The sequence below is a fragment of the Coregonus clupeaformis genome, unplaced genomic scaffold (assembly GCF_020615455.1).
Source record: "Coregonus clupeaformis isolate EN_2021a unplaced genomic scaffold, ASM2061545v1 scaf0511, whole genome shotgun sequence".
In the NCBI taxonomy this organism is placed as follows: Eukaryota; Metazoa; Chordata; class Actinopteri; order Salmoniformes; family Salmonidae; genus Coregonus; species Coregonus clupeaformis.
The window spans coordinates 271,569-285,935 of record NW_025533966.1 but is presented as its reverse complement, the minus strand read 5'-3'; the positions used below and the strand labels follow the sequence as shown (position 1 = coordinate 285,935).

At 46.1% G+C, this 14,367-nt stretch overlaps 1 protein-coding gene across 1 annotated transcript; it reads right to left on the bottom strand.

Moving 5' to 3' along the window:
* Positions 1 to 729: 729 nt before the first annotated feature.
* LOC121561926 (leucine-rich repeat transmembrane neuronal protein 1-like) lies at positions 730 to 3,231 on the bottom strand. The gene is given in 4 exon segments (XM_041874348.2): positions 730 to 1,550; positions 1,553 to 1,945; positions 1,948 to 2,872; positions 2,874 to 3,231. Coding segments are annotated over 4 exon segments (1,578 nt in total). The 5' UTR covers positions 3,063 to 3,231; the 3' UTR covers positions 730 to 1,479.
* Between the last annotated feature and the right edge of the window lie 11,136 nt (positions 3,232 to 14,367).

Genomic DNA, 14,367 nt, shown 5'->3' with positions numbered 1-14,367 from the left:
GAGAAAAATATACCCAAAATAGCCTTGTATTGAAAGAACAAACGTTTCAACATTACACGCAAAACATAGTCAGGAAATCCATCCGCCCGGGCATGTGTCATGTCATGTGTTACTGCTGTCTCTTTAAGAAGGATAAAAGCCCAAATATAACATTCTTAATCTAGCTCCTATTTTAAAATTCATTTTGATTTTAATAGTGTCGGGCTAGACGTTTTCTTCCTCCTTTTGATGTGTCCCACGCGGTGAAAGGAAGGCATAGCTCTAGCATGACAGCCAAGCAGCAGTGAAGGAAAGGCAGAGCTTTTTAGATCTCTCAGACGATGATGATCTCTCTGCTTCTGCCTGTGTCGTCTGTGTGGATGTTTTAGACGACACACAAATTTGATCATGTGAAAATACGCCACCTGATTAGAAAGTGTCAGATCAATTGAATCTAGAAAGGATAGAGGAGAGGGAGGGGAAGTGGAAAGGTGGGGGGATTCGGGGGAAGCAACCACAACATCTATAGCGAGCCAGCACATTGAATGCCCCCCTCACTCACAAACAGGGAATGAGGGATAAAGAGAAGTACAGCTAGGCTATCCCTCTGGCCACTTGTCTTTTTACCCAACTAGAGCTGCTGCAGTAGGCACGCCAGACAAACGCTCTCTCTCTTCCAACCACAAGCTCGAGCACTGCATCTCTTTTCATGATCCGCCCCTCTCCCAAAGGTCCCTTACAACACAAGGGTTTACTGTGAATAGCAATTAATTTATTTAAACATGGTATTTTTTCGTAGTTTACAAAACAAGTAGGATAGCATCTTGCATCTTTTTTTTTTCCCACTCTTGCTTTTTAAACATATTTTACACAGAATTTATAATATATATTTTTTAGTTTTTATAATCCAACTTAGCATTCTTTTTGTATTTTTTTGTTGTCGTGTTTTCGTTGTTGTCGTTGTATTACCACAATAGAAATGGTGTGTTTATGGCTGGCCAGTGTGTCCCCAGTTGGTCTTTAGACAATAGCAGAATATTCTGAAGTAAGAAAGACTCATTTAAAGCTCAAATAATATCCACTCCAGGTGTAGAGAAGAAGAAGAAAAACCATTGGTGCCTACAAACATAGTAATCCTCTCTGGTGTTTCTGTATAAAGTCAACATAATATTCCATCTCTGGTGATTCTGTGTATCAAGTTAACAGGCACAATAGAGTCTGGTCTCCATAGTGTCCATAGAGGCCCTTCAGATCCACAGCAATAAATCCACGGTCTCAGTCAGTCCTCCCCCCTTCTCCTCAACAGTATGGGGGCGAGCAGCACAGTGCGACGCAGTGTAAATAGTGTCCATAGCAGGATCCCTGGTTCAATCCTCACTCATACAACCCCAACCCACCCAATATATCCCATATATCCAAAAGGGTCTCGGTTAGTAGTCCATATTATCCACACAAACACACGTAAACACACACATATCCATACACACACAAAGGGTCGGGTCAGACCTCGCACTCCCGGGAGGGCTGCTGCTGGCAGGTGCAGGAACCGTACTCGTTGATGATGACCAGGGCCCCTCGATGTGGTTGGGCTTGTAGTCGACGTAGTACTCCGGCGTGGACATGGTGGCCATCTGCTGCATGCTCTGCTTCTGCTTTTGCTTGCGCCGATGGCTGCTGAAGCACTGGCGCACCTGCCGCACACCCGCCGGGAAACACTTCCAGGTCACGTAGAGCATCAGCACCACGATGAGGAAGGAAAAGATGAGCGCCATGGTGCCCGTCACCACCTTGTGGATCTGCATGGTGCTCTCTATGTCGTCGAGGTTACCCACAGTCACCGTGAAGGAATTGGTGACCACTGCGCCGCCCTCAGCGGCCGGTGGATCATATGGGTTGGCCGTGGGGCCGCCCTGGAACTGGTCCTTGGCAGTGTAGCCGGGTACCAGCCCATGGTCGTGGTGTCCTGGTCGCCGCCATCCTCGCACAGCTGGAAGGCGTAGACGGCATCCAGTATGTCCTCGCCCTGCGCCACATCCGGGCTGGAGCACAGCAGCTGGCTGTCCCGCTGGCCCCGGAAGGCGCTCAGCCACTGGGCCAGGGCGCACACGTTGCGGCTGCATTCCCACTCATTGCCTGCCAAGGTAATGCTGCCCAGGGACGACCACGAGTCCAGGATGCGCTGCTCCACGGCCGTCAGCCGGTTGGCGTCCAGCATGAGGGCCTTGAGGTTGGGCACGCTCTCGAAGACGTGCGGCTCGATGTATGCGATCTCATTGGCCGATAGGTCGATCTTCTCCAGGAAGGGCCAGGTCCAGTCCAGGGTGCTGACCACAACGGTGGCCCGGTTGTTGCGCATGTAGAGCGTGCGCAGCGAGATGAGGCGGGGGAAGTGGGCCAGGTTGACTTTGACCAGCTCGTTGTGCTCCAGGTGCAGCTCGGTGAGCTTGAAGAGCCCGGCGAAGGAGTTTCGCGCCAGGCTCTGAAGCTGGTTGTAGCCCAGGTCCAGGAACTGCATGCTCCGGCAGTCCTGGAAGATCCTCACTGGGACAAACTTGAGGGCGTTGTAGCGCAAATGCAAATTGGTTAGCTTCCTCAGGCCGTGGAACAGGTCGGGTTCCAGCGCTTGCAGCCTGTTGTATGATAGGTCCAGGATGCGCAGGTTGGGGAGGGGCCTGAAGGTGCCGTTGGGCAGGCTCTCGATATGGTTGGTGCTCAGGTCGAGCTCCTTGACCCGGCGCAGCCTGTCGAAGGTGCCCTCCTCCACCACGTCGATGTTGTTATGATCCAAGTAGAGCCAGGTGAGCTGCGACAGGCCAGTGAAGTGGCCCTCGCGCAGCTCTGTCAGGTTGTTCTCGCGCATGGACAGGCCCAGGGCGCTGCTCAGGTTTCGCGGAAACGTCGGTGAGATTGAGCCCTTCGCAGTAGAGCAGCTTGCTGTCGCAGCGGCACAGCCGTGGGCAGACACCCTCCACCGAGGGGACCATTTTGAGCATGATGCCCAGCGTGCACCACAGCAACAGTATCAACCCAGGGGGCTTCCTCAGGGGCCACTTTAGGTACAAGCCAATTAGAAGGAAATCCATCAGCCTGAATATCCTCAGATAGATCCGCAGAGAAAATGTCCATTGGAATCGTTCCGGTATTACTCTGTCATGGTTCACATCGTCATTTGTAAACTCTCCCCGGCAGGAAATCAGCTCTCGTATTTTTTTCCCTATTCCCTTTCTTGTAGTGAATTGTGTTGTTTGTGTGTTTTTCCCCAAGGTATTTACTTATAGAAAGGGGGAGGAATCCAGTGTGGGGAAAAAAAAGAAAAGAACAGGGGAGAAGGATAAAGGGCAAGTCACTTTGCTCATGTTAGATATCAGGGGGCAAGAGACGAGCAGAGGGGGGGGGTAAAAAATGCTGTCTTCACCGAGTGATCACATATGAAAGGAATCCTACTCACCCCTATCCAGAGACGGACAACCCCTATTCAGCGACTCCCTTTGTGCCCGCATTAATTATGTGCGAATCTAAAAAAGGACCCCAGTGTTGTACAAATTTGCTCCCCCCCCCTCGTCCTTTTCAGCCAGAACACCAGATCCTGGCAGGCTTACAATGTCTTAGTTCTCCTCGAGTGAAAGAAGCCAGAAAAGACCCAAGGAATCCAAGTGGATGCTGGTTAGGAAATGCAAGTTCCCTGCTCGGCTGCATGCATGAGTGTCGTGCCTCCTCGCTCTCTCTCTCTCTCCCTCCTGCTCTTCTGCAGTCACTGCTATTGCGATGATCCGGAGAGGAGAACAGAGGAAGCAAAACCAAGGCAACCAAGGAAGGAGAGGAAAAAATAACTCAAAACTCTCGATAAAGACTGGGGGCAGATCTGTCAACACAAATTACCGTCCGTCACTTGAAGCGATCGCTGACCTGCACGGCTTAAATCCAGTCAGCTCTTTCATTATTATGTCAGTGACCGACCGGCGCGCTTCAGAAAATATGTATTGGAAGGATAAGGATGGGTAACGCCAGGGTCTCTCTCCTTCTCTTCTCTCTCTCTCTCTGTAGTTTTTTCCCTTTCTTTTTAGTATCTTTCAGATCCCCTCTCATCTCCTGTGAGAAGCCCCTTGACTCCTGCGTCCTCCTGTCTTTTGGGTTCTGTTCATATCCCCTTGTGCTGTTAGTGGTGTTTTTCCCTTGTCGGCTGGAGGGAGTTTGCTGGTGGAGGCTGGAAGGCTGAGAGGCTGAGGAGGCTGCTAGTAGGGAGGCAGAGGTGGTGTGTGATGGGGATGGAGAGGAGAGGCAGAGCACTGTTCCTTTCGATCCCTCGCTTGCAGCAGACTAGTGTACTGGCAGAGCATGCAGAGGCACCGTCTGTTCACTGAGTGTCGTAAGCCACTCACAATTCAGACTGGCCCCTCTCTCTCTCTCTCTCTCTCTCTCTCTCTCTCTCTCTCTCTCTCTCTCTCTCTCTCTCTCTCTCTCTCTCTCTCTCTCGCTCTCTCTCTCTCTCTCTCTCTCTCTCTCTCTCTCTCTCTCTCTCTCTCTCTCTCTCTCTCCTCTCTCTCTCTCTCTCTCTCTCTCTCTCCTCTCTCTCTCTCTCTCTCTCTCTTTCTCTCTCTCTCTCTCTCTCTCTCTCTCCCTCTCTCTCTCTCTCTCGTGCTTGTTCGCTCACTCACTCACTCTCTCTCTCCCCTCCACCTTTTTCTTTCTCTCTCTTTCTCTCTCGCTCGGTTTTCTCAGTGTTTGAAACATTTCCATATTCAAAAGTGGCAAGGCTTAAATCTTTATTTTATTTTATTGAAGCACACAGAATATATCTCTCTCTCTCTCTCTCTCTCTCTCTCTCTCTCTCTCTCTCGCGTGCACACTCTCTTGCGCACGCTCTCTCTCGCGCGCTCTCTCACTCCTCTCCCTCCCGCGCTCTCTCCCTCCCTCCCTGTAATGAATTGAAACAAGCCATCTACAGTATCTGCTTCTTCTCTTCTTGTAGAATCCAGTCGCCCCTCATTATCGCAGATTAATATTCCACTAATGATTGAAAGGGTGTTCTATATGCGTTCTATCCTCCCAGCTGAGAAATGTTCCAAACTCCTGGCTGAACCGATGGGGCTGGTGCTGCATAATTACATAACAATGCAGATGTCATAATAATAATAATAATAATAATATGTATGATTTATGATCAAACCAATGTTATTGTATGCAGTGATTATACACACTTATTCACACATTTAATGGTAAATTATGCAGCTGTACAGTTTATAGGGCCTCATCTGAATATAGTCTATATGGCAGCATTATCCTACATTACCTTGCTATTTTTAGGGACCAAACCGACCAGCAACTTATTATTAAAATGGCATAGCATATTACCCCAGGTGGTCTAAACATTTAATGTCCATATTTTTATTTTATTTTTTTAAATGTGTTTTTAATGAGCAGAAGTGCAATGAGCATAGCATGGTGAGAGTATGGTTCCAATATGTAAAGGGTGTGCCGACTCTACGATTCACGATTTGCATTGATATATCCTAGCTTTTATTTCCTTGTCTTTTGAACGGAAAAGAGTCAAACCCAACTAGATCACGTAAATCTGCATTTGGTAACACTGAATGCTGCCTGCCTGGTCTCTTTCTTCACGGTCGTTTGAGGACGTGGCTGTCCAGTGTGAATACAGATTTAATCTGTTGCCACTTAGAGACGGACAGTGTTACATCATATATTCCTCTCAGGAGCTCCCCACGCTCCTAGCTCCCATGGCTTCCTGGTTCACGGACCCTGTCCTTCTCTCCCAACCCTTGTCATCTCACTCCCGTTAATTTCCAAGGATAATGAGCTGTGAGGAATCTGACGATTTGGTCCCTTACATGACGCAAACATGCCCTCCCCCCTCCCCCTCCTTTCTGATAGCTGACATAACTTTCACATCATGCCTCCTTGCTCGGCGTTCTGCTGTGAAATAAAGGATTTAATCAGGAAGTAAAAAGTGCCACGTCGGCCCTGGCTCATCTGGTAATTGCCATGTCGGTCTGTCTACACAGAAGACCCGGGAAACGTTGTCAGCAGCTAGCGAGGGTTGCTATACCAGGGTCCGTATTCATAAAGTGTCTAATAAAGAATGGTGATCTAGGATCAGTTTTGCCTTTTGTATCATAATGAAGATGGTTATATGGACAGGGGGGACCTGATGCCAGATCTGCACTCCTACTCTGAAACCCTTTTATGAATATTTGTCTAAGGAAAGCCATCGACAGCTCAGAGACCTGGGTTTACTAGTGACAGTTATAGGAAGGTTAGACGGTGACAGGGAACCTACTCTCACATTTGCTTTACCTCCGCTGTCACTAATTTCTCATTCATAATTAAGCAACCGATTTAACTGACATTCACGACTGGCATATTCACACTGCAGCTAATCCAACAAACATTAGCCATTTTGAAGGAGCAGTGTCGTGCTGTTTTGAGCTTATCTTGAGTACTCGTTAATGATGCTCCACCGAAACATGTTCCTTTCACCTTCTTATGGTTTGTGTGTTGCTGTGTTCACGCCCTGAGAGTGGTGCCAATGCAAAGCTTTGACAGTGGGAAGATACATATAATGCACTGGGAAGGGAGAAATAAAACTATGGGAAGTCTCCCAGTCAGATGTATCACTCTCCTGCTCGTCTACCTCAGCCGATATCTCTTCAGCCTCGTAATGGATGGATGGCTACACCAGCTAATGAATTGGTAGCACCGTAATGACTTAACACAGCGAACAGGAGATAGGAGTACCCGGGCCATCCGTTTTAGACTTTTTAAGAGGTTGTGGCTGTGGAGAGGGCAGACACATGTGCACGTGTGTGCGTGCACAGACATGCACACACAACCATGCATGCACACATACAGTGGGGGAAAAAAAGTATTTAGTCAGCCACCAATTGTGCAAGTTCTCCCACTTAAAAAGATGAGAGAGGCCTGTAATTTTCATCATAGGTACACGTCAACTATGACAGACAAAATGAGAATTTTTTTTCTCCAGAAAATCACATTGTAGGATTTTTAATGAATATATTTGCAAATTATGGTGGAAAATACGTATTTGGTCACCTACAAACAAGCAAGATTTCTGGCTCTCACAGACCTGTAACTTCTTTTTTTTCGTTACCTGTATTAATGGCACCTGTTTGAACTTGTTATCAGTATAAAAGACACCTGTCCACAACCTCAAACAGTCACACTCCAAACTTCACTATGGCCAAGACCAAAGAGCTGTCAAAGGACACCAGAAACAAAATTGTAGACCTGCACCAGGCTGGGAAGACTGAATCTGCAATAGGTAAGCAGCTTGGTTTAAAGAAATCAACTGTGGGAGCAATTATTAGGAAATGGAAGACATACAAGACCACTGATAATCTCCCTCGATCTGGGGCTCAACGCAAGATCTCACCCCGTGGGGTCAAAATGATCACAAGAACGGTGAGCAAAAATCCCAGAACCACACGGGGGGACCTAGTGAATGACCTGCAGAGAGCTGGGACCAAAGTAACAAAGCCTACCATCAGTAACACACTACGCCGCCAGGGACTCAAATCCTGCAGTGCCAGACGTGTCCCCCTGCTTAAGCCAGTACATGTCCAGGCCCATCTGAAGTTTGCTAGAGTGCATTTGGATGATCCAGAAGAGGATTGGGAGAATGTCATATGGTCAGATGAAACCAAAATAGAACTTTTTGGTAAAAACTCAACTCGTCGTGTTTGGAGGACAAAGAATGCTGAGTTGCATCCAAAGAACACCATACCTACTGTGAAGCATGGGGGTGGAAACATCATGCTTTGGGGCTGTTTTTCTGCAAAGGGACCAGGACGACTGATCCGTGTAAAGGAAAGAATGAATGGGGCCATGTATCATGAGATTTTGAGTGAAAACCTCCTTCCATCAGCAAGGGCATTGAAGATGAAACGTGGCTGGGTCTTTCAGCATGACAATGATCCCAAACACACCGCCCGGGCAACGAAGGAGTGGCTTTGTAAGAAGCATTTCAAGGTCCTGGAGTGGCCTAGCCAGTCTCCAGATCTCAACCCCATAGAAAATCTTTGGAGGGAGTTGAAAGTCTGTGTTGCCCAGCAACAGCCCCAAAACATCACTGCTCTAGAGGAGATCTGCATGGAGGAATGGGCCAAAATACCAGCAACAGTGTGTGAAAACCTTGTGAAGACTTACAGAAAACGTCTGACCTGTATCATTGCCAACAAAGGGTATATAACAAAGTATTGAGAAACTTTTGTTATTGACCAAATACTTATTTTCCACCATAATTTGCAAATAAATTCATTAAAATCCTACAATGTGATTTTCTGGAGAAAAAAAAATCTCATTTTGTCTGTCATAGTTGACGTTGATGAAAATTACAGGCCTCTCTCATCTTTTTAAGTGGGAGAACTTGCACAATTGGTGGCTGACTAAATAATGTTTTTCCCCACTGTACACATGCACACATACACACACACACACACACACACACACACACACACACACACACACACACACACACACATGCACACATACACACACATACACACACACTCCTATTAAAGATGGGCGGTGGGTGCAGATAGGCATCTCGACTCGTCTGAACGATATCCTTCATTTGTTCCTTCAAACCACGTCATTGCTGCTTCTAGCGGGGTAGAGTAGACTAGAGGGAGGATAACAGCGTTTGGGAAACTAGGGCATTACCCTTCCCTACCCTTCTATTTTGATTCATGAACATTCAAAGAAACCAAGATGATTTTCTGTGGAATTTAGGAAAAGGGGGACAGTCGACTGGAAAATAAATTGGGTGGAGAACATGGCATGCTTCTTTCGCTGAGGGGACTTCCGCATCCCCGGAAACGAGACCGAAATGACAGAACGGCGGTATGTGAGCCCAGAGAATAAAAATCAGAACAAATTAAAACATCTCGAGTGAAATCGTCATCTTTGTGGAACTAATGTGTGGGTGAATCAACTTTGGAGAGCGGGAGAGAGAGAGACTTTGTATGTCGTGATTCACTCCTCTCTTCTTCCTTTCATTCCATTCTGAAAACTGCTGTCACGCTATCAGTGTAGCCCAGAGCAGCCCAGAGCGGACCAGCAGGGCGCGGAGAGGCCTACTCATCCCCCTGTGAATGCCTACCCATGGGCAGCCAGGGCAGGTCAACATTTGGCTACACTGGGCCTCTGGGTGACAGGGACAGACGTTTGTGACGAAAAAAAATCCCCCTTCGCTCCATTTAAAGATACTGTCTTTTGAAGGCATGTGAATATGTGAACACAAGCACAAAATGTCCTCTAGCAGATGATTTTATCACAAGCTAATTGCTGAACTGTCAACATTGACAGATATATTCAGTTTATGTTGCCCATGCTGGAATCCAACCCATAACCCTGATGTTTCTTTCCTGTGCTCTGACCATGCTCTGACCCTCAGAACCACTGGTCACATGTCAGATGTGTTGGTTGCACTGTTTCGACTCAACTACAGTAGCTTTGCATTCTGAAAGAGACTTTCTTCTCCATACATGAAATCCATCTTAATTTGCGTTCTGTTTTGTGTTAATAGGTATAACTTGTGCCCTTCGCTACGCTAATGCTAGGTTAATAAATGCAAACCATGCTAGGCAGTTAATGTGGATGTGGAATTAGCTAATTAATAAGTTAGCACTTACTATTAATACAATGTAGATTGTGTTTGTGTTGTTTACGTTAGTTATTCTTAATCAACATACTATTATATTTCCTTAATGTTTTCTGCCGTATTAGCATTTTTAACTACAGTGTGCTAACACAGTGGATTTGCTAAGGACTCTCGCTGGTTAACAAACATATCACTTGCATAATTTATTGCACAGTTACTGAGCTCTGATGCTATTGCACTCACCAGCCTACCAGCCATAAAACCTTGCAGCTTTAATGTTTAACTCTTGACACCTAGATAGATAGATAGATGAAAGTTCACTCCTTAGCCAGAGTGAAGTAGAGACTCAAAAATCTAAATGGCCGCCACTGCCTGGCACTGTAGCGGATGGAGCGAGACAGATCCTCTGTGATTGAATGGACTAGACACCAGACACTCACTATGGACAGTAGCCCATCATACCTGGTTCAACACACATCAATAACTCCAGACGAATGGCTATCGGCTATTGGCTTTAACCTCATAAATCCTCATCAGCCGTCATACCTGGACATGGCTACTAGATGTACTCGATACTCTGTTCCCATTGGGCAATAAGTTGGCTACTCTTCTCATTACACTACCACCAAGGCTTCGTCTCAAATGACACCCTACTGCACTATCTAGGGAATGGATGGTCTGCTCAAAAGTAGGGCACTATCTAGGGAATAGGGTGCACTGGCCAAAAGTAGTGCACTATCTAGGGAATAGGGTGGCATTTTAAACATGTTGCCCTTTGGTAATGCACCGTACACTACTTTGGTAAAGCTATTTTTGATAGTAGATGAATATTGGGAGTGTTATTATCCGTTCCCTCATTTACCCTTAGTCACCTTGGCTCTGCCGAGCCATAGAGATGCTGAATTGTAAGTACCCCTCGAAGAATTACAGCCATTATGCAATGGTGGTGGTTTCGGGTTAATCATTCTCTCGCAAGCTAATTACACTTGAGCTAGAGGAGAGATCAGCGTTTAAGCTTTGTTTACAGCTACGTCTGAACGCCTTTGTCCTTTCTTAGAGTCCCCTGACGAACATAGCATTTTTTTCCCCCCCCTCGTCTTTGTCTTTTTTTTTTTGTGTATCTTGTTTGAAAAGGATAATGGTTGGCTGTCTCAGATTTGTGTCTGCTGCTGTAAAAGCCTGTTGCAATGTTCCCGGCCCATGTGTCAGGTTTCTAATAGTTCCAGAGCCACAAAACCTCCCCCTCGCGCAGATAGCTAGCTGCCCATGGCTCTTTCCTCTTGGTTGATAGAACGGCTGATAGCCTCTTGACTGGGGTCTGAGTAGGGTCAACAAATAGCAGTATCGGATGCATCCCGTTCTTTTTTCCACCTCTTTTTCCTCACTTTTCTATACCTTACGCAATGGGTAGAACTGTGGCTTCTTATTGATTCTTGCCCTTCGCGGTAAACCATTTCCAGTGAGTAATTTATTGTCGGAGGCCACAGCTGGCTCAGGCTGGCTCTCGAATCCCACCAACCCAAAAGGTTCTACGGCCAAGGCTGTCTTCTTCTGTGTTTTGGTCCATGCGTAAAGGGAGGTGCAATTTGGACACATGCAGCAGTCGTTTGTGTGTGTGTGTGTGTGTGTGTGTGTGTGTGTGTGTGTGTGTGTATGCTAATGTGTTATAGTACTCAGTGCATTCATACTCAATAAGAGATCATTTGAGTCCTCCTGTTCTTCTATTAGTGTCGCTGTCTGAAGAGGTCTGCTATTAGTGGAAATCTATGAAACTCTACCCTGTCCTCTCCACTTTCACTCCACTATGTGTAGTTCACTATACATTTGATACCTAGTGTCATCCCTTTTCTTTGATAGGATTTATTCAAGTCAGTATTGTTATGTGAGCCTCTAATTGTTCAGTTCAAATGTTGCCATTTATTAGCTTAGAGCAGAGGTATAACTTTTTCCATGAATCTAATGACACAACCTTAAAATGGGTGCGTTTCGATTTTCACATCAACAAATAACCTTCAATTCATTACATGTTCATCTCTCTTATCAAAATTAAGAGGACCATTAGTAAATATATTTATTAAATGAAATGGTATTTTTCAAATGTTTGTATATTGTCCAATAAAATAATCTGTACTCTTAATTTTTAGTTCCCAAATTTGTAATTCCCAACCCCGACTTTGAATACCGCTAGCATAGAGGGATTCAATGCCATTGGTGTCATCAGATCTGCTTGCTGTGACTTTTCATTGGTGAAAACAGTATTGACAGTGACTTGTGGCAGTAGCTCTTACATGGCGGTGGAAGAGTTTTGTCCTCGTTCAAATTAGCACAACACTCTAGTCAACCGAGTGAAGCATGTCTATCGAGTACATGTCTTCCAATTATATTCCCCCAATTATGTTCTTTCCAGTGTGATGGAAAGTGCCAATTGTCAGTGGGACAATGTATTTGTGAATGAAAGAGAAAAGTTGCTCTAATAGTGGAAAATAGGTCACTTTTTCCCAACAATTTGAAATCCCTTATATGGAACAGTGTGGACTAGACAAACTATAGAAGATGTTTGTGCAGTAGAAATTGTATCCATATAGACTTCACACACATGCACACACAAATGTGTGGTGCATTCCATGGTGCATGCACACACACACACATGCACATGCACACGCACATGCACACGCACACACACACACACACACACACACACACACACACACACACACACACACACACACACACACACACACACACACACACACACACACACACACACACACACACACACACACACACACACACAGATAATTATTAACACGACACATCATTAAAGTGACACACACAGGCATGATTCCCATGCATATCCCCCCTTCCCATCCTCCCTTCCCCCTTCACTTAATTACTCACTCTCCCTCACTGTCCTCCCTGTCTGTCTTTCACTCTCCCTCACTGTCCTCCCTGTCTGTCTTTCACTCTCCCTCACTGTCCTCCCTGTCTGTCTCTCACTCTGCCTCGCCTCCGCCTCATCAGCATCACATTGAGTTGATAGAGGGGTCTGCCTTGGCCTGCCTCGTCATCAGATTGAGTTGACAGAGGGTTCGCCAGAGACTCATAATTAACAGCCTTCTGATTACAGATCCATTATTTAAATCCACTATTGGATCAGAGGGAGTTGGGCTTCCTGACGCGACTCGACAAAACAGGCCAGATGATGATGGCTAATTGGCCCTCTGCTGAGATAATGTGGACAGGCAGGAGAAGGAGGGGTGGGGAAGGGGGTCAGTGCACAGAGCTGCTTGTTGTAGGTCCTCCTTTGGTTGGTTATTGTGAAATATGAGGATTTATAGGATTTGAATAACATTTTCTTATTGGGAGACTTCGATATCAGTAGACTCCAAGAACTGGTTGGAGAGTCCTAGAATTGTGGAGAACAAGCAACAATCCCAAGGCTGCATACTGTATGTGACTAAAGTGCTAATCATTTCAGCTGTTTACTGTATAACTATATGTGGAGAGCAAAATCATCCATCCAGCCAGTCAAACTGAAAGGTTTGATCCCTTGATCAAAGGTGTTTGTCAACGTCGAGAACATCTGCCCATCTCCCTCACCCCTTCCTCGCTCCAGAGAAGGCCCGTTATCGACAGGGAGGCGCGGTAAATAAAACAAAAACACCGGGAACGCGGGAGCCTCAGCGGCAACCAGAGCATGTCATGTCAGGAACAAGTCTGTCACTGTGGGTGACACCTCCCCTAGGCGTATTCCGGCATCGATGCTCCGTGTTTGCCTCAGTAAACATTGGCCGGTGCTAGGCTGAGGAAATCGATTTCTTCAGTTTCTTCTTCATCGTCACTGATTGGAGACCAGGCGGTTGATGTGCCAACCATGCAGGTGGCAAGGTGGGGTGGTGTGCACAGGGTTTCTGTTATGCCAGTCTGTTGGGGCACACTTGGGGCACGGTAGCAATGATGCCCAAATTATGGTCATTCACCCAATCACCATCCATGATGACAATGACAAATCCAGTTTCCCCTCTGCGGATCAATACAGTTTATTCAATTGATGATGCATTGATGCATTCATGGTGCAGGATATGACTAATATGAGAAGTTATGTATTATCAGTAGCCTAATTAGCAACAGTAAAAGGCCATGATGAAGTAATTCTTTAGGGTAACTTGTGTTGAAAAAGCCCATGTGAGAGGAACATGCCACCCTCGCAGCCCCCGCAGGTAGGGGGGCTCACGAGCTCTGGGGGCCCATTCGCCGGTCATCTATTGTTTTAAATTTCATATACCAATTTGACAGTAACCCTCCAAAGAGCCATTCCTAAACTTTTTAATTTCCATATCTACTAGGAAGCTAAGTGTTTGTTTCTTGGGTTCAGGAATGTGACTGAAATAGTGCCTCAGGCCTTTTTTTACTGATTGAAAGTAAGAGGATATTGCAGAACAAATGCCGTGGTCAAGGCTACCACAGTGCCAGTGCAATGAGTGGAGTTTGCTCAGGTCTTCAACAGTGCATATAAGACCAAGAGCCTAATGCTTCTCAGGTAGTTTTTTTTATGAGTTTTAGTTTAGAAAACAATCTCTCCAGAAGTGACTGTTACAGGGATGGTAAAAACAGCTTGATTGCCGTAGCAACATCAGGGAAACTGTGCAGACGGGTGTGGTACTTCAAATACAGCAGTTCTGCAACATCTTTAATTGAGCCTTTCATTCTCCTTAATTGCCGGCTTCAACACGTTATGGAAAGAGACTGGG